We start from the raw sequence: 20,078 nt of genomic DNA, 5'->3' as shown, positions 1-20,078 counted from the left end.
ATGTCATATAAAGTAAAAGTTTACGGACGGCCGGACGCCGGACGAAAAGCAATCACAAAAGCTCACCCTGTCACTTTGTGTTGTGTCAAAATACACCAGTGGTGGTTTTAATATGGTGTTTTTTTTATCATTTTGATATGGTCTTGAAAGTTTTAACTTTGTACATTACAGTGAATAAAAGTAAGATAAACATTTTAAAAACTTAAAATATCAATTAAGTAGGACAAAACTTATCTAATTGCCTAGGACAAAACTTATCTAATTGCCATCATTTCAACAATTATAAGCAAACAGCTCAATAGTTTGTTTCAAATGTATTTTGCATTATATTTTAACAAATCATATCGTTTTGACAAATTTCTTAGGTTTCTTCTTTTTCTTGAACTTTTTCTTTCTACTGTCAGCAGCGGTAATAAATGACACTGTATCATCTGAAAATAGATGTATATACATGAAATTGTGTTAAACATTTGTCATGATTTAAAACACAATCATAGTCCTTTAGTAACATGGCAAGAGAATAACAAGAGGGCCATGATGGCCCTGAGGTCGCTCACCTGTATAAAGGCACCCGGAGCGGGGCCAGTTTAAACCCCAGGGCTTTTATTTAAACAAACTTGGAAGACAACCATTAGAAGATGTTTCACGATGTTAAGTTTTTTCTACACACATATAATGAAAAACAAAGATCTACTGCTTTTATTTGAACAAACTTGGTAGACACCCATAAGAAGATGTTTCATGCTAAACATCTAAGCTCTAGCTCATTGGGTTTTTTTAAAAGAAGATTTTTTAAGTTTTTACTATACACATATAGTTAAAACCAATGACACCCCTGGGGCGGGGCCAATTTTGACCCCAGGGCTTTTATTTGAACAAACTTTGTAGACAATTACTAGAAGATGTTTCATGCTTAATATCTAAACTCTAGCTATTTGGGTTTTTTCAAAGAAGATTTTTAAGTTTTTACTATACAAATATAAGGAAAATCAATAATACCCGGTGCGGGGCCAATTTTGACTCCAGGGCTTTTATTTGAACAAACTTTGTAGACACTCGCTAGAAGATGTTTCATGCTTAATATCTAAACTCTAGCTATTTTGGTTTTTTCAAAGAAGATTTTTTAAGTTTTTGCTATATACATATAAGGAAAATCAATGACCCCCGGGGCGGGGCCAATTTTGACTCAAGGGCTTTTATTTGACAAACTTGGTAGACACCCATTAGAACATGTTTCATGCTAAATATCTTAGCTCTAGCTCTTTGAGTTCTTTAAAAGAAGATTTTTTAAGTTTTTACTATATGCATATATGGAAAATCAATGACCCCCGGGGCGGGGCCAATTTTGACCCAAGGGCTTTTATTTGAACAAACTTGGTAGACACTCACTAGAAAATGTTTCATGCCTAATATCTAAACTCTAGCTATTTGGGTTTTTTCAAAGAAGATTTTTAAGTTTTTACTATATGCATATAGGGAAAATCAATGACCTCCTGGGGCAGGGACAATTTTGACCCCAGGGCTTTTATTTGAACAAACTTGGTAGACACTCATAAGAAGATATTTCATGCTAAATATCTTAGCTCTAGCTCTTTGGGTTCTTTAAAAGAAGATATTTTAAGTTTTTACTATATGCATATAGGGAAAATCAAAGACCCCCTAGGGCTTTTATTTGAACAAACTTTGTAGACACTCATTAGAAGATGTTTCATGCCAAATATCTAAGCTCTAGCTCTTGGGGTTTTTTAAAAGAAGATATTTAAAGTTTTTTCTTTCGGTTGCCATGGCAACCAGAGTTCTGCATGGAATTTAATTCTTTGAACAATTTTTAAAGGTGACCACCAAAGGAACATTCCTGTGAAGTTTGGATGAAATTGGCTTAGTGGTTTATGAGGAGATGTCATTTAAAGTAAAAGTTTACGGACGGACGCCGGACGAAAAGCGATCACAAAAGCTCACCCTGTCACTTTGTGACAGGTGAGCTAAAAAACATATCAAATTCACAAACTTACCATTCAGGCAATGATATATAATTATACTACCAAATAACTTGCTTACATTGAATTGGTGCAAAATATTACATTATATTATTATATTTCTTATGTGAAGGAAAAAATTCAAATAGTTTACATTTACATGGTGGCACGGCCGAGTGATTAAAGTATAAGTAGTCTACTGGCTGTATGGTTTCAAACCCTGTTAAGGGCAAGCCATTGTATCCTCGACATTTGTTGCTTATTATAGGTTGGTTCCAGGAACAGACTGAATAGTGTTTCAGTAAGCTTATAACTTCCAACAAAAACTAAAATAAAATTCTGTATAAAATAAACAGTAATGGCCTTGACATCTGTTCAAAATGCAAAACTGATAGCAAAACAGAAGTCTGAGATAATGTAGAATTTCAAAAAAGCTGTAATTCATCAAAATCTATGTTAAAGTTATGGGCCTTAGCCAGTGTTCACCTATCAAGTATCTTGAGTCAATGATACCAGAGTGAGTACAAAAGCTCTTCTTATTCTTTAAATAGTTGAGCTAAAAATCATTTTTTTTTAATTTTTATTCAAAACAAGAGAAAATCAACACTCAATTAGTTCTCTTTGATAATATACCAAACTGAAAATAAGTTCAGGGCACACTGCTATATGCTGTTTATATATGAAATCAGACAATCACGCAAATTAAGCTAAAAGAAATTTTCAACCAGGTTAAACTGTGTAATTTAACTCAATTGGTTGAAGAACATTCTGGTATTAGTACAAAAAGAATCTGTACAAAATAAATATACAAGATATTAATCTCTTCATTCTTTCAATACATATTGCAGACAGTTTATACACCAAAATATTATTTCTTTTGTTGTTGAGCAAAGCAACTTTAAAAATGGTTAGAATATACATATCACATACCTTTCGTTACCACTTCATGTTGCTTTTTATTTTTTTGTTGTTTGCCAACTTTCTGTTGTTTATTTACAGGACTTGGGTGAACTATCTGCTGATCTTTACTAGACTCAATAAATTTCCTTTTTCTGTTTTTTGGCTTCACATCAGTTTTGTTGTTATTTACTTTCACTTCAGTTTTTTCACTTTTTGCTCTAGAAAGTTTATTTGCATCAGTGACATCTGGGGTGTCACTGTTAGAATCATCATCATCACTTTCATCATCATCATCACTGCCACCACCATCATCGTTGTCATTGTGTTTTGTTACAGTTTTCTCTAGTTTAACTCCTTCATGTGGAGAACTGTTATCATCATCTTTTCCCAATACAGCGAGACATGTAACTCTAAATCCTGATCTATGTTCAATCAACAACTCTGTAGAAATTTTCTTCTGAAAGAAAGTTTTCAAGGTATAGTTGTTAAAAGGACCTAGTACCCTTATTAAAGGAAACTATGATGAAAAAATATTTCCTTAACCTGCTGAATTTCTTTAATGTACTATACCAATTCCATGTTTTAGAACTGTCCATTGTCAATTTATGGGATATCAAATTGAAAATTTAAAGTTAGACAACCAATAGTATATACAGGTAACCCTAGGCAGACGGCATGGTCTGGCTCTACTGAATGCAAAGACTTATCACTTCCGGTACCAACAGCTTTGGGTAAACTCTTTAAAGTCCGCACCATCAAAGATAGAAAATTCCACTTGTAAGCTTGTAACTACGAGCAGAATTTAAGAGAACTCGATGCAGGACAAGTAGAAACTAGAAATGTGTCATCATGCCACGGATGCCCCCGCATGCAGCCAAAATTTCAGATGGTGCATTAATTTTTTTTTTCATTTTAAGTTCAAAGCCCTTAAAACTTTTCAATGTTAACACAAACCATTTCCATACAACGTTCAAGGCACTGAAATTATTCAGTCTTAACCTTTAGAAAAAGCATATTGCATATTTGTAGCCAAAATAATGGCTAAAAGAATGAGTGCTGAAACTGAAAGTTCAAAATTTTTCCAACATTCAGGAAAGATAAGTTTGTCTAAAATCATTGAACCACGACCATATTCAAACTTAAACTGCTTATTCCTAAGATGTATCTATATTATTTTCAAAGTGAAAGGGACATAACTCTGCCAAAAAACCATCAAACCATGACCAAATTCCAACTTGACCTGCCCATTCCTTTGACATATCCATATGTCAAATTAAAATTGAATATGTAACACTGTTAGGTAGATAATGAACAGAAACTGTAAATTTCATATTATTTTCAAAGTGAAAGGGGCATTACTCTGCCAAAAATCATTGAACCATGACCAAATTTGAACTTGACCTGGCATTCCAAAAACATATCCATTATGTTCAAGTTTGAGTTGAATGTGTTGTACTGTTGGGAGATAATAAACGGAAACTGAAAAATTTCATATTACTTTCAAAGTGAAAGGGCATAACTCTGCAAAATCATCAACCACGACCAAATTTGAACTTGACCTGCGCATTCCTTTGACGCATCAATATGTCACGTTTGAGTTGAATGTGTTGTACCTTGAGGGAGATAATTGAACGGAAACTGAAAATTTAATATTATTTTCAAAGTGAAAGGGGCATAACTCTGCCAAAAAATCATCGAACCATGACCAATTCGAACTTGACCTGTATTTTCTCAATGACATATCCATATGTCAAGTTTGAGTTGATTGTGTTGTACCGTTGGGGAGATAATGAACGGAAACTGAAAATTTCATATTATTTTCAAAGTAAAAGGGGCATAACTCTGCCAAAAATCATCGAACCATAACCAAATTCGAACTTGACCTGTATTTTCTCATAAACATATCCATATGTCAAGTTTTGAGCTTTGAATGTGTCCAACCGTTCTTGAGATAATGAACGGAAACTGAAATTTCATATTATTTTCAAAGTAAAAGGGGCATAACTCTGCCAAAAATCATCGAACCATGACCTAATTCGAAATTGACCTGTATTTTCTCATGACATATCCATATGTCAAATTTGAGTTGAATGTGCCCAACCGTTCTTAAGATAATGAACGGAAACTGATGATGACGGAATGACAGAATGACGGAAGGACGGAAGGATGGAAGGACGGAATGACGGAACAGGGTAACACTATATGCCCCGGCCATTACATGGCGGGGGCATAAAAAGTTGCCTGCAAATTGGATTTAGAACAGGATGAGTGACTCTGAAAATATTTTTAGATGGCTTGCACATGGATAGCTGACGACAGGCATACGCAATCTCTTCAGAGCCAAATGGTACATCTGACAAATCAAACATGAATATACCAAGCGCGATCTTAAAATTTACATGTATATTTTGATATTTTGAATAAAATATTTCACAAGAATGATAGATGTAATGTATACATGTAGTTGGTTCATTAGTTTGTACATTGTGACATTGTTACCCGGAACGAAAAATTATGATATAGGAAATATATACAAACACATAATTTAACAAATTGACAGGGATATATAGAACAACAAAAAAGATAGTTTAAGAACAAACTATACATTATATAAGTAAATATGTTACCTTCGTGACATACAGTTACTTTATTACACAAAATTAAAAAAGATTGCATTTGAGAAAAATGCTATGCCACCGCATTAATACAACACTAAATAGTAGTGTAGGAACAGATTTTTTTTTGTTTCTATACAATTGAAGATTGTCATAATGCATATCTAATTCTTATTATCAGATTAGTGGTTAAATCTATTGTTAACTCAATAAAAGATCAGAGTAGGAATATATCAATGCACTTGAGTCTAGTGAATTTGGTGGTGAAGGTCATATTTCACACAGCCTAAAATTTCTTTTGACTGCATCAAAGGACAACATGTAATACACTTTGTCAAAATCAAGGTCAGCTGATATCAAAGTTCACTTTTAATTTTGACACTAGAGGCAAAATTTGAACAACTTTGGTAGAGTACCTAAAGATGATATCATTTAACAAATATTAAAGCTCTAAGCCTAGTACCTTCAGACAATAAGATTTTTTTGATTTTTTACTATATGTATATATTGAAAATCAATGACCCCGGGGCGGGGGCAATTTTGACCCCAGGGCTATTATTTGAACATTCTTGCTAGAGTTTCACTTCACAATGTTCATGCAAAGTATCTAACCTCTAGCATTTGTCAATTGCTAGAAGAATTTTTTTTAAAAGTTTTTACTATAAGTTTTTACTATGTAAATATGAGGAAAATCAATGACCCCCGGGGCCGGGCCGATTTTGACCCCAGGGCTATAATTTGAACAATCTGGGTAGAGGTCTATCAGACAATGCCTTATGCAAAATATCTAAGCTCTAGGCCTTTTGGGTCTTTACAAGAAGGTATTTTAAATTTTACTGTATGTACATATAGTGAAAATCCATGACCCCCGGGGCAGGGCTGATTTTGACCCCAGGGCTATAATTTGAACAATATTGGTAGAGGTCTACCAGACAATGCCTTATGCAAAATATCTAAGCTCTAGGCCTATGGGTCTTTATAAAAAGGTATTTTAAGTTTTTACTATATGTACATATAGTGAAAATCAATGACCCCCGGGCTATAATTTGAACAATCTTGGTAGAGGTCTACCAGACAATGCCTTATGCAAAATATCTAAGCTCTAGGCCTTTTGGGTCTTTACAAGAAGATTTTTTAAATTTATTCTTATAATTCCTTTTTGTTGCCATGGCAACCAGATTTCTGCATGGAATTAAATTCTTTGAACAACTTTGGAAGCCCTTCACCCAAGGATCAATCCTGCCAAGTTTGGTTGAAATTGGACTAGTGGTTTTTCACAAGAAGATTTTTTAAGTTCACTATATAATCTATATAACACACACACACACAAACAAACAAACAAACACACACACACACACACACACACACACACACAGGTGAATCGCTATATGCCACCGCATCGCAGATGCTGCGGTGGCATAAAAAGATAAAAATAAATAGGTAGTAAGGGCAATTTGCCAATTTTGGTAGATGACATGCAAAATACACAACTTAAATATCACTAGCTGATGTTATCCATAGGGAAAACAACATTTTGTTTGTTTGTTTGGTTTAACAGCCCACCAACACAGTTATGGTCATATGGCGCCCAAACAGGAAAGATGATTTTGGCTAACCTCAGGTGTTACAAACTTAAAGCAACATGAAGGGGGGTCAAAACCACCTCATCTGCTGGAGCTAAAAGGTGCATAAAGTAATTCCAAGCAAACCCATTAAATGGCCTCTTAGGATCACACAGTGTTAAACGGTGGCTGTAATTTTTATGTCTCAACCCTCCACCACAAGAGGCAATTTCTACATTGTGATGTTCTTAAAACTATCGTGGTGGTCAACCAATAAGATAAACTGTAAACTGAGAATACCAACCTGATTTTCTATGATCTTGTATAGTTTTATTAAACCATCACTACTGACTGTACACAAAATTCTCTTCTCCAAGACTTCTTTAAAGTTATGTGAGCTAATGCAGAAACATTTTACTCTGAAACATCAATCACAATAACAAGTTTAACACAGGACTAACTCGAGTCAATAATGATGATGAAAAGAAGTCATTTACAGTAAGACAGTAAGACAGTAAGACAAACTTTATTTATAGTCGGTTATGATTAACAGTACAAAAACATAAGCTTTAAGCTTGTATCCGACATGAACAAAATATAGAAAATAATAATAAGAAACAAAGAAACAAAAATAAACAGACACCATAAGATAATAATACATACAATTAATTTATATAGTCATTGTAATGAAATCTGAGCGGTTACAATGAAAAATACAGTCATATCTATTAACAGGGTTTTACATATATACAGATACATAGTACATAATTCAAGGAAAAGACTAAATTTATTTACAAGCAAAAAAAAAAACAGGAATCAAGTAAAATAGAACATAAACGATTAGATGCACATAGAGCAGGCACACTTGTCATTACTCCATGTTTCAATTAGTCGTTTAAACTCATTTAAGTCAGATGTACATCTTAGATCATTAGATAAACTATTCCAGATTTTAGATGCTTCAAAGCGAAAACTCTTTTTACCATAATTGGTTGTGCGTACTTTAGGTACATCTAAAGTTTTTTGGTATCTAAAATTATAATTTGATGAACGCACATTAACAAGTTCTTGAACATACTTAGGAGAAATGCTGTTAAGACATTTAAAAAACTTCAATAGCGAGTTGTTTAATTCTACTGATATGGAGTGAAGACATATTAGTCAGTTTAAGCAGATCTTCATAACTTGATGAATAGTCATTAAAAACAATTTTCAGAGCTCTATATTGAAGTTTTTCCAACTTGTTTGTATTGTCCTTACTACAAAAATGCCAGACTAAAGGGCAGAAATTAAAGTTGGATCTGATAAAACTTTTGTATATAAGAATTTTTGCATCCAGATTAAGTAGAGGACATAGTCTGGTTAATACATTTATTTGTCTTGCTGACTTTTTACAAACATTTGAGATATGAATATCAAAATTTAATAGGGAATCTATTTCAATACCTAGAAGTTTTACATGAGATTCACAAGGAATAGTGGCATCAAAGAATCTGGAATTTAGACACATTTTTACAGGTTTGTTTGCCTATACATATAGCCTGAAACTTCTCAGGGTTTGCTTGCATAAGATTGTCTTCAAACCATTTAATCATGACAACACTTTCATCTTGTATTGTGCTTTTGAGAGTTTCCACATTAATATGATTAAATGAGAGGGTATTGTCGTCTGCATAATTATAAACAGAACCTTTTTTAATGAAATAAAATATATCATTTAAGAAAATGTTAAATAAGAGGGGACCAAGAATTGACCCTTGTGGAACCCCTTTGTTTATTTCATTCCACTCACTACAGATTGTACCTAGTTTTACTTGTTGCTGTCTTTTAAACAAATAACTTTGCATGAGATTAGCAGAGGCATCAGACAGACCATAGGCCTTAAGTTTAAGAATAATCAGGTCATGCGGAAGACAGTCAAAAGCCTTAGACAGATCCATGAGTATGGCAGCTACATATTCATTTCTATCTAATGCTCTCTTCCAATCTTCAATGAGGCGCAGTAATGTTGTCTGACAGCCAAAATTTCTACGGAATGCTGATAGAAAGTCATGAAAAATGTTTTCAAAATGTAAGTTAAGTTGAGCACTAATAGATTTTTCAAAAACTTTTGAAATGGTAGGTAAGATGCTGACAGGCCTGTAATTTTTCTTTTGGAAAGGATCATCCTTTTTGAACAGAGGTTTAACTTGTGCTAGTTTTAAAGCTTGTGGAAATTGAGATGTTTGAAAGCTTTTATTAATAAGCGAAGTTATAGGATTTGTCAGGGCATACGCACCTGCTTTAATTATCTTTGGTGGTAGGCTGTCCACACCAATGGCCTTTTTTGAATTTAAACTTTTTCAATAATTTAAAAGTTTGATCAGTGCTCACTGGAGCAAATTGAAAAGTATCTATTGATGGATGATTTTTAGATATTTGTGTTATGCTAGGATGTGTTTCATCAATATCAGCATCAGTTTTTATACCAATATCACAAGCAATATTCACATAAAAATCATTCAGAATATTACTTATTTCCTTTTGGTCTGATATTATGGTCTCATTTTCATTAAGAATAATTTTGCTGTCAGACTTTGCTGTAGATTTTGATGTCAAAAATGGTTTAATTGTTGGCCAGAAGTGGCTAGATTTTGGACCTTCATTACACCTTTCAAAGAAATATTTTTCCATTGACTCTCTTTTTAGTTTTGTGACCAAATTTCTTTGTTTGCGGAACTTTTCCCAGTTTTTGTTATTACGGTATTTGAAATAGCAATTTCTTAGTTGCTGTTTTTTATAGATTGATTTTCTCAATTCGCCATTCATGAAAGGAACTTTTTGTGATCTTAATTTGCGTTCTTTTATTGGAGCATGTTCATCTACAACTTCTTTGAAAAGTGTTTCAAAAGCCCAGTATGAATCATCAATATCATCAAAAATATCTGCAATATGGAATGGAATTTTGCTAAGCTTCAGTGTTGAAAACAGACTCATTAAAATGTTTGTATGATCTAAATTTAACATATTTAGGTTTTGTTTGACAACACTGCTCTTTTATTGTAGTAGCTACTAGATTGTGACAGTCACTGATACCAACATCTAAATTTTCTGTGTTACAAATAAAATTTGATCTGTTAGTTAAAATAACATCAATTGCTGAGGGACTTGCATTTTTCATAAAGCATGTGTTTCCTTTTACAAACATTTTCAAGGTTATATGTATCACAAATATCGCGAAGGGTGGATGATTTTTCAAGCCTGTTCATGTCAAAGTTCAGATCACCAAGAAGCAGGATGTTTTCATATTGTCTTAAAGTTCTATCAAGAACATTAGTGCAGGTGTTAGTAAAATCCACATTTTTGATATTAGGAGGTTTGTAAAGAGCCAGGATACACCACTTTCTTTTATTTAAAGATAGTTCAAAACACATGCATTCAAAATTTTCTGGCCCCAGGTCTTTCTTTCTCCGGAATGGCAAATCATCACGTGAATAAACAAGAATTCCCCCTCCAAATTTATTGCGATCCCGGCGATCAATTTTGTATCCATTATAATGGAAAATGTTGCTATTAAAGCTATCATCCAGCTTAGTTTCAGATAAGATAAATATATCCACTAATTTTCTCTTCAAAATTTCATGCACTTCTAAGTATTTTGATTTAAGACTGTTGATATTTAAATGTGCTATCAAAGGACGTTTGAGATCTTTTTGTCGTAATTCACTTAATTTTTTTAGGATATCACTGTTACAATCTTCACTTTTTAATATGATGGATTTGTTGTTATCGATTGTTGCTGCATCATCTGAGGATAAGATTTGCTCTGTTGAAACTGAGTTGGTTGGTGTACTTCCATGTAATGAAATGGATTGACCTGTTGATGATGGTGATTGAGCTGTTGATGGTGGGAATTGACATTGTAGGGATAAGGATCTACTCCATGAGAATGATGATTGTCCTGTTGATGATAAGAATTGATCTGCTGAGGATAAGAATTGGTCTTTTGTGGATTTACCTGTTGTGATTGGGGATTGACATTTTGATGATGGGGACTGACTTGTTGCGGATAAGGATTGACATGCTGATGATGGGGATTTTCCTGTTGGATTTTGAACTGTGGGGAATGAGGATTGATATGTTGAGGATGGGAAGTTACCTGTTGGGGATGGGGATTGACCTGTTGCTGATGGGGAGTTACCAGTTGGGGATGGGGATTGACCTGTTGCTGATGGGGAGCGACCTGTTGGGGATGGGGATTGACCTGTTGCTGATTGGGGGCTACCTGTTGGGGATGGGGATTGACTTGTTGCTGATGGGGAGTTGCCTGGTGGGGATTGGGATTTACCTGTTGCTGATGGGGAGTTTCCTGTTGGGGATTGGGATTGACCTGTTGCTGATGGGGAATTACTTGTTGGGGATTGGGATTGACCTGTTGCTGATGGGGAGTTAACTGTTTGGGATGGTGATTGACCTGTTGCTGATGGGGATTGACCAGTTGGGGATGGGGATTTACTTGTTGGGGACTGGTATTTACCTGTTGATAGTGGGGATGTACTTGAATGGGATTCTTCTGTTGAAGATGGGTATTGAAGCTTTTGAAAGACTGGGAATTGTCCTGTAGATGAGAATGGGAATTCATACGTTTTTGAGGATGGGGATATGAGTTGTAGTGAGAGAAATAGGTTTCCTGTTGATGTGTGCTGAAATGATTCTGGAGAGCTCTTTCCCTGAGTTGATTTTTGGTTCTCTGGGGTCTTTGGAACCTCTGTTGCATTTGCTGGCATTGAGAGTAATGTGGAGGATGTTTTGGTTGTTGAGCTGTCCTGGGAAAATTTACATCCTCAGAACTTTCATATGGTAGGGCAAGTGCCGAGTATATGGCCCTTTTGATCTGTTTACCTAAGATTGCTGCTCCCCGTCCTTTAGTAAGGTGTACAGCATCTTGATACAACTGATCATTAACTGTCCCTTGATACATAACAGCAGATGTATTATCAAGAAATGTGAGATCTTTACGCTTACAAAGATTCTTAATGGATGTATTCACTTTTGTGTCTATGATCTTTGTTGCAAGATTATCTCTGCATTTTGGCAGCACTGAGCAGACTATCACCTTAGCATCGCTATTTTCTTTTAGGAGCTGATTTGTTAGATCATTTAGTTCATCAGTTATAAGATTTTCGTTATCCCCGTCTGAGATGTTATTTATCCCTGCATGTATGACAAAAACGTCACACTCCTTCAGAATCCTTTTGTCATCTGAACTCACAATTTTATTGGTTATGTCACAGATCTTTGCACCTGGGTGTGATCGGATTTTTGTATTTATTTTACTTCCACTCATTTTTTTCGGCTTTAGCACTTTTGTCACAGAATCACCAAGAATCAGAACCTCATGTTTCTTTTGACCCGAGGTTTCCTTTGTTTTTTCTGTTGAATGTTTTGATCCATTGTTTTTGTCTAATATTTCAGATTTTTCTGTTGGTGCGACTGAGGCGTTTTCAGCCATGTTATCCACTTGAGAAGAAATTTGGGCATCAACGCTTGTATGCATCTGTTTTAATTCCATGTTTTCAGTTACTATTTTCTTGTAATTTCTTATCTCTGCTTGAAGGAGATATATGTCAGTGCTAGAAGCAAGATTCTCTGTTCTGTTCTTTAAAGAGTCGATTGTCATTGTAAACTCTGACATTGTATTCTTAAGTTCCTCTATGTCATTTTGAATGATTTCACTGGTAAATGTATCATTTTGTTTTGATGATATCTTTCCTTTCAGAGACTTATTTTCTTGTTTTAATGAATTGTTTGATTTTTTTCATGGTTTCAATTTCAGCGTTAGGAAATTTGAATTTCAGCATTTAAGTCTGAGTCTTTTGATTGGTAATCTGAAATAGTCCCTTTCTCTGAAATTCAGCTTCGTTTTGCAAGGATGCAATTTGCTGATCTTGACTAGCATGCTTTATTGAAAGACTAGCATATTTATGTTGAAGGTTGTCGTTTTCATTTTGCAGTGTTTCATTATCTTTTTTCAACTTTTGAAATTGCTGAATATTGTTTTGATTTTCATACATTTTAGGGGTCTCATAAAAATTTACACAGTCAATCTGGGGAACACTATCCATATTGATAATTTCACTGTTATTATTAAAGGATATATGATCTGTAGTGTCAGTAGAGACGGGCACTGAGGTTTCCGAGTTTGATTTGTCTATGATAGAAAGAACAGGATTAGCCAGCTTAAAGCTCTGCTCTGACTCAGTATCCAAGGATTTAGGTGAAGTTTCTTCAGATTCACATTTTGTATCCCCAAATGATATTGGTGGATGAGCGTACCCATTTGCAGTTCTGATGAAAGAATTCACTGCTTGTTTCTTTTGTTGCATTTTGTGAAGTTTCTGTTTTGGTTTCTTCCCTGTTTCTGCTATAATAGATCGTTGTCTTTCAAGTTCTTCAAGATCTACTTTAGGTCCACCCCTCTTTTGAATCTTTTCTGCTTTTTTCTTTTCTTCTGCTAATTTTACAAGAGCATTTAATTCAGGAGGGCCAAAAATTAGGTCTGAGAGTAAGTGTTTAAATCCTCTTGGTGTAGATTTCTGACCTTTGATTTTTGGGGCAGCAGGTGTTGAAGTCTGAACTGGAGACTCAGCTACTGAGGTCAGCTCAGATGAGTCCAGTTCATCAAGGATAGTGTCAGGAGGACTTTCTGGAAAACTGTCAATGTGAGAGGCAAGAGATTTGAATATTGTATTTGTCCACAATATACTGCCACTGCCCTGAATAAGTAGGGTTGTTTTGTTATAATACCATGTGATCACCACTTTGAAGGATGACAGTTCTGTTGTTTATAGAAATGCCTGTGTTATCAATGTTGGGAACAAGTGTATATTGTTGTTGTAGTATTTCTCTAATTCTGTCACTTATTTCTTTCTTAAAGAATGTTATTGTAACATTGTTTCCACAAGCACTTGTTTTTACAGAGAAATATTGGCTTTCTGCTATCTCCAGACAGTCTGTTAACACTTCATTGAAAGAAAAGCCTTCAAAATTAGAAATATTTAAATCCCATTGTTTGATCCATTATCACCTTTTTAGTCAGCTATTGTTGTCACAAAGGTTTATAAATACCCTGATGTATTTTAGCACTATATAACTATTATACCTGTTTTTACAGCAAAATATTTGTAAGTGATAAGTACTAATCCTTTGGTAAAAACTATAACATATTTCCAGATTTTATACAAATTATGATTAGTTTCACCAGTTCCTTGCTTAATTGCTAGTCAAATCACTTTTTCATTTTCAAAATCAATATCCAGAGATTTTGAGGTTCAATAATATCCAAAAAATCCAGAGAATTTCAATGTTTTATTGCTTAAATAAAGATAAATCCAAGAGCAGATTAAAACACATGTGACAGTTCGCAAGTCCTTTTTGTGAATATATGTCAAAGAAACACGGCCTGCAAAAATTATTGCAAAAACACTTTTTTTTATTAAAACTTTACATATTGTAGTTGGGAACATGGTATGTAACTTTTTGAAAACAAATGGGTTGATCCGACACTTTTTTTTTGCACCTGAAAACTTTAATGTTGTACAAAGAGTTCAGGTTTCAATACTTTATTTATTGAACAAGTTGGATAAAATCATTTTATGCAAGCCTCTGGAGAGCATGGTACCACGGGAGAGGAACTGTTAACGAAAGATGCAGTTCTTATGATAACTTTTTCAGGAGAACTGTCACAGAGTTTGTCTGAAAACATTTGTATATACTACAAAAACACTTGTCAAAAATGGTAATTTTCATCTTTAAAAAGTTAGATTTAGGTGATAAATTAAACTTTAATGAATAAGCTTGCCTTACATCTTGTATTATGTGTCAAAAACTCATGTATAAACATGTACCATTTTTATCGCCTTTTGCTTAAAATCTGGTAGTTTGAGTAAAATTTCTTGCAAGTATTGACCTTCATCCTTCAGCGCAAGAAACACACTGGCAGCAACAAAAGTTATCAGAAGAACTCTAGGACATCTTCAGAGTTATCACAAAAACTCCAGAACATTTGAAAAATTGGGTATTAATTTGTAAGTTGGTGCTATATGTTTGCAATTTTGCATTATAATTAGGTAATTATGTATGGCAAAGAGTAGTGAATTTACACGAATATGACAGTCTACTTATCACATAGTCAAAATAAGAATGGTTTACAGTTTTATCATTTTTGTGGAAACGTTATATGAACTGGAATAACTTGGCACCGATTTTGGTACCATCTGGCTAAAATCCTTGCTGAATGCAACATAAAACAAAAAGAAAAAAAATCTTTCCAGTGAAAACAGACTATATCTCACTTTGCACATGTGAAACTCGTGAAAATTTCTTACTTTTCAGTGAGACAAAGTCTATTATCATTGTACACCAACAAGTACCCCCTATTTAACCTACCTATTTGTACCGGTCTCGCACTTGTATAGTTGTTTATCACTGACGATGTCATAAAATATGACATCCCCTCCCTCTCCACCATAGCAGCATACTTCGTTCTGATTATATATAAAACACAAGAAATACTTTAAAATAACATGATCATCAAGCCATTTTTAATAAGAAAACCAAAACAATTTCATTACAATTTTGATGTGTCTGTAAAATGTTTGAGAGGCGAAGGCTGGATTGGAGGCCTTGCTTTTTGTTACATAGCTAGCTGCATGCATTGCACATAAATTTGCAATAAAGGATTGCTGACCACTTGGGTTCAAACCCATCAGGAGCAAGTCCTTGTTTTCGTGCACTAATTGCTTAGAACAAGTACTTGTTGGTTACAGGAACCGATTGGAAAGTGTTTCAATAAGCTTATAGCTTTCAACAAAACTGAACTTATATCAATAAATATAAACTTACTGGTGGCTACTACATGTATTTTAAACCAAAAAATATCACTGCATAGTTCAAAATTTATATCACAACATAGCTCAACTATTTAGCTTCATAACCAAGTCAAAATAATTAATGCTATTTTACAGAATTAGTATCATTATATATTTCTCATGTACTTACATTTAAAAATACCAAACTGTTGATGGAAGCTTCAGCTTTCATTGTCAAAATTATGTCTGCAGTCTGTAAGTAAAAAAGTTAATTGCACCCGACGATTTAAAACTTAGTTTTTGGCAAGATAATATACAGCCAGTTTAAATGTATTTTAGTCTCTTACTAACATGCAAATACCTATCAGAACTATCTGTATACACAAAAGCTCCCAAAATAAATATTTAAATAATTTATTTTGCAGAATTTGTTGAATTCCAAGAATATCATTGGGGATCAAAACCATGGTGTATCAAAGTATTTATTATTATTAGGAAAGAAAACATGAAAATCTGACAAAATAAAGATTTAAATATTTAATCAAGTCAACTTTAAAACTAGTTTCCCCAACATTATATAGATAGCTCAATGAAACAGTAACAGTATTCAGATGACTACTATTAGCTTTTTTAGGAGAATGGGTTTAACATCACAACAACAAAGTATAGGTCATATGGAGACTTTCCAGCTTTGCTGGTGGAGGATGAGTCGGCCCTAAGAGCCCTTCTTTTCATTATTTCAGGCATAAACAGGCACCGGAGTAGAAACACTGACGTTCCATAAGTTAGCTGGATAACTTTCTCACATCCAGCAACGCTTGCTAGCTCAAACCTTCAGCAGTGAGAGGCAAGTTGTTTGAAGTCAACGACCTTAACAAGTCGGTCAAAGGACACCTCAATACCGTTACCTAAGAAAAATAATATTAGAATATTCGAATACTGATTTCAATATTTGAGCCGCGCCATGATTAAACCAACACAGTGCATTTGCAACCAGCATGGATCCAGACCAGCCTGGGCATCTGCGCAGTCTGATCGGGATCCATGCTGTACGCTATAAGTTTCTCTACTTGTAATAGGGTTTGTAAGTGAACAGCATGGATCCTGATCAGACTGCGCAGGCTGGTCTGGATCCATGCGGGTCGCAAACGCACTTTGTTGGTTTTGTCATGACATGGCTCATTTGTTAAATACTTATATTCTCAGGCTCACCTCCACAGAGTAGATGTTCACAGTGTTTCCTATAACAATAGCATACTTCTCTCCATCAGGGCTCCACTTCACAATACTAGCAACTGTAATAAAATTAAATTGTTTTCCCTTTAATATTTCAACATAATAAATGAAGACAGTGGTTCTTTTCCAAAACCTTAAGAAATGGTCACTGATCTGCCCATTCAGAAAATTCTGAGGTCCCTTGGTAAAAACGAGTCCCAACAAAAACCAAATTGTGAATGATTACTGACAAAATTTTGGGAATAATAGGAATTTTCAGCCACTGTGGAACAAAAAGGTGAAAAAAAACCTTGAGAATGCGAGTGTGTTTCATTCAAGCTTCTGCCTCTACATATTTTCAGGTATACAGGCAACATTGATTGTTGTCTTGAAGTAGTAAAAACAATGTCAAACTTATTAAACTATTGCTTCAATAAAATGAAGCCTAAGCACACTGACATAACATATTATCAAGTGACATTATGCTGGTGCTAGATTGTCCAGTACTGGACCTATTCCCCTATGCTGGAGCTGAATTGACCAGTACTGCAACTACTCCCTTAATGCTGGGCACATGAAAGCTCCTGCCTGGTCAATAGGTCTTTACTCCTTGGTAGAACCTAGCTAGAAAACCATCTCACAATCTCCTGAATATAATACTTGTGCTAGGCTAATACTTCAGTGAAAATACAGTTAAAGGATTTATAACAGTTGGTCTGTTGCTCAACTGATCAATAATGTACCAAATTATAAATAAATTTCTGGCATAAAGAGATGCGAGTCTAAACCAATCATTATAAGGTATTGATCTAAAAAAAACAATACTATCCTGTCTATGAACAACATTCCATTCCTTTGTCAACCTTCAGATAGATGGACAAGGGCAAACCTTTATGCCTCTTGCCGTAAGTGCAGGGTATAAAAGTTTACTCAATGAATTAAATAATATCTTCAACTAGAAGTAAAGAAAATCATTCATAACAACATAGCAGCATGCAAAATGAATATCACTAGGCCAATTAAGGATTAATTGAGCACCTATCACAAATGAATCTGTAGGTGAATTAATATACCTTGTTTAAGATTTGTGATATAAGCTGATCTGCCTGTTATAAGGTTCCATGTATGTAATGCTCTGTCCCGCCCAACAGTCAAGGCAAGTTTTCCGCTCGGATGTACAGATACACAATCTGCAGCAGCCCTGTAATACAGATTTATGTCTGTTACATCAAAAATTCTCATGGAATGTCTAGTAGTACTGTATTTCAAACATAACTTAGGATAGTAACAATTAAATCCCTTCACCCTTAGCATAGAGAATAAGCCAGAGGAATCAGTGGTCAAGGTTAATTCCTGGCTATATATGAAAAGAACGCTATCAAGGGTCTTAAAAACAGCGGTTTTACCCCTGGGTGCTTGATTTATGCAGAGTTAATGTAAGTGTGTGTGTGAAGGGGGAGTGGGTAGAAATTCAGTTTTTATTTAAAATGTCATATAAATGATATATAATAATTATCTATGTCAGTGCCATGTAAAACACCAACAAACAAATAATGTTATATAACATAATTTTTTTAGATATAAAGTAAAACACTCACTGGTGTCCTTTGAATGTTCTAAGACATTCCCATGTAAACGTTTTCCACAAGCACAGATTTTTATCTTCACTTGTACTAAATAAAAAACCTTTATGAAACTCTAAGCTTGTTACAGTACCTGAAAACATAATAAAATAGTCAATGTTTTTGAAAAATACGGTCAGCAATCTCTATCATTTACTGAGGAATTACTATCTTATCATGTCTTACTATTCAATTGGTACTTTGTCACATACTAAGTATGCCATGGCAATCCCTTTTTCAAATACTGAATAATAATTTTCACCCATATAAAATACCTTCTTCATAGTTTAAAATGGTTACAAAATGTATTTGTCTCACGAGATGATGATCTCCTATTGGTGCCAATCAGATCCTTAGGAGCTGATTTTAATCAGAATGGATACATGTACATACATGTATCAGTAGATTTTAACCCTTAGCCTGCGTGTGTGACAACAGATTCTAACCATCTGAGCAGAGCACATCAATATTAGCTAACACAAATCCTTTGTCTGATAATGGTCTGCAATGTGCCCAATTCAGTCAGTACACATTTTAACATTTTTTTACATAAAAATAAAGAATGTTCATGTCCAGATTCAAAGATGGACATTTCCAAATAAGATATTTAACGTGGTAACTACTGGTAACAAAATAAGAACCTACCATTGTGATGAACAAGTGAGCCCAACTCTTTCTGTTTCTTTATATTAAGAAGTCTTATTGTTTCATCTGAACTTCCAGATGCAAGAACACCTTTCCCAGAAATAGCAACACATTTTACACAGCCTGCGTGGGAATGGTCAGTAAAACTTGTTTCTACTTGTAGTTTCTGGAATAATAAAATTCATTTGGGATCTTAATTAATCAACAATACACATGAATATAAATGTGGTTTGATAAATAAACTACAATAAGCGGAGAAAAGAAATAAGATAGTATTGCTAATTTAAGAGAAACAAAACTTGTGTAAGATTAAATATTTGGGAAAACTACATAACTGGAAAGAAGCCATTTTTAGGCCTCTGATAAGATGAAATCTCACTGGTAAGTGAAGATAGTTTTCATTTTAAATCACATTTTCACAAAAACCCAGTGGTCCCATGTTTGATTTTATGTCTAAGGGTCTTACTTTATAATTCGTTTCTTTTTTACTCTTGTTTGTTACTTTTTTAACACTCTTATTTTGTTCAAATCTTTTATAGGATAATATAATTGAGCCTTGATTTTAAACTAAATGTGTCTGTGTTTCTTACCATCCTTTACTGGTTTTAGATTATCATTATTGTTTAATAGGTTTACTTAATTAATATTGTACCTTATGTCTTATATATATACATTTTTGTATATGATTATGTTT

General features: G+C 34.1%; 1 protein-coding gene across 1 annotated transcript; it reads right to left on the bottom strand.

The window, feature by feature from the left end:
• Positions 1 to 299: 299 nt before the first annotated feature.
• Positions 300 to 19,550, bottom strand: LOC132760108 (p21-activated protein kinase-interacting protein 1-like; the record flags this gene model as incomplete). The annotated part of the gene is given in 9 exon segments (XM_060752005.1): positions 300 to 431; positions 2,907 to 3,333; positions 7,358 to 7,472; positions 15,481 to 15,578; positions 16,093 to 16,155; positions 17,115 to 17,197; positions 18,191 to 18,318; positions 18,716 to 18,833; positions 19,385 to 19,550. Coding segments are annotated over 9 exon segments (1,290 nt in total), but the record flags the coding sequence as incomplete, so codon positions are not given.
• Positions 19,551 to 20,078: the final 528 nt, after the last annotated feature.

The sequence above is a fragment of the Ruditapes philippinarum genome, unplaced genomic scaffold (genome assembly GCF_026571515.1).
Source record: "Ruditapes philippinarum isolate M1 unplaced genomic scaffold, ASM2657151v2 ctg3111_1_1_1_1, whole genome shotgun sequence".
NCBI lineage: Eukaryota > Metazoa > Mollusca > Bivalvia > Venerida > Veneridae > Ruditapes > Ruditapes philippinarum.
Note: the sequence above shows the minus strand (reverse complement) of the source record. Positions and strands in the feature narration are given on the sequence as shown.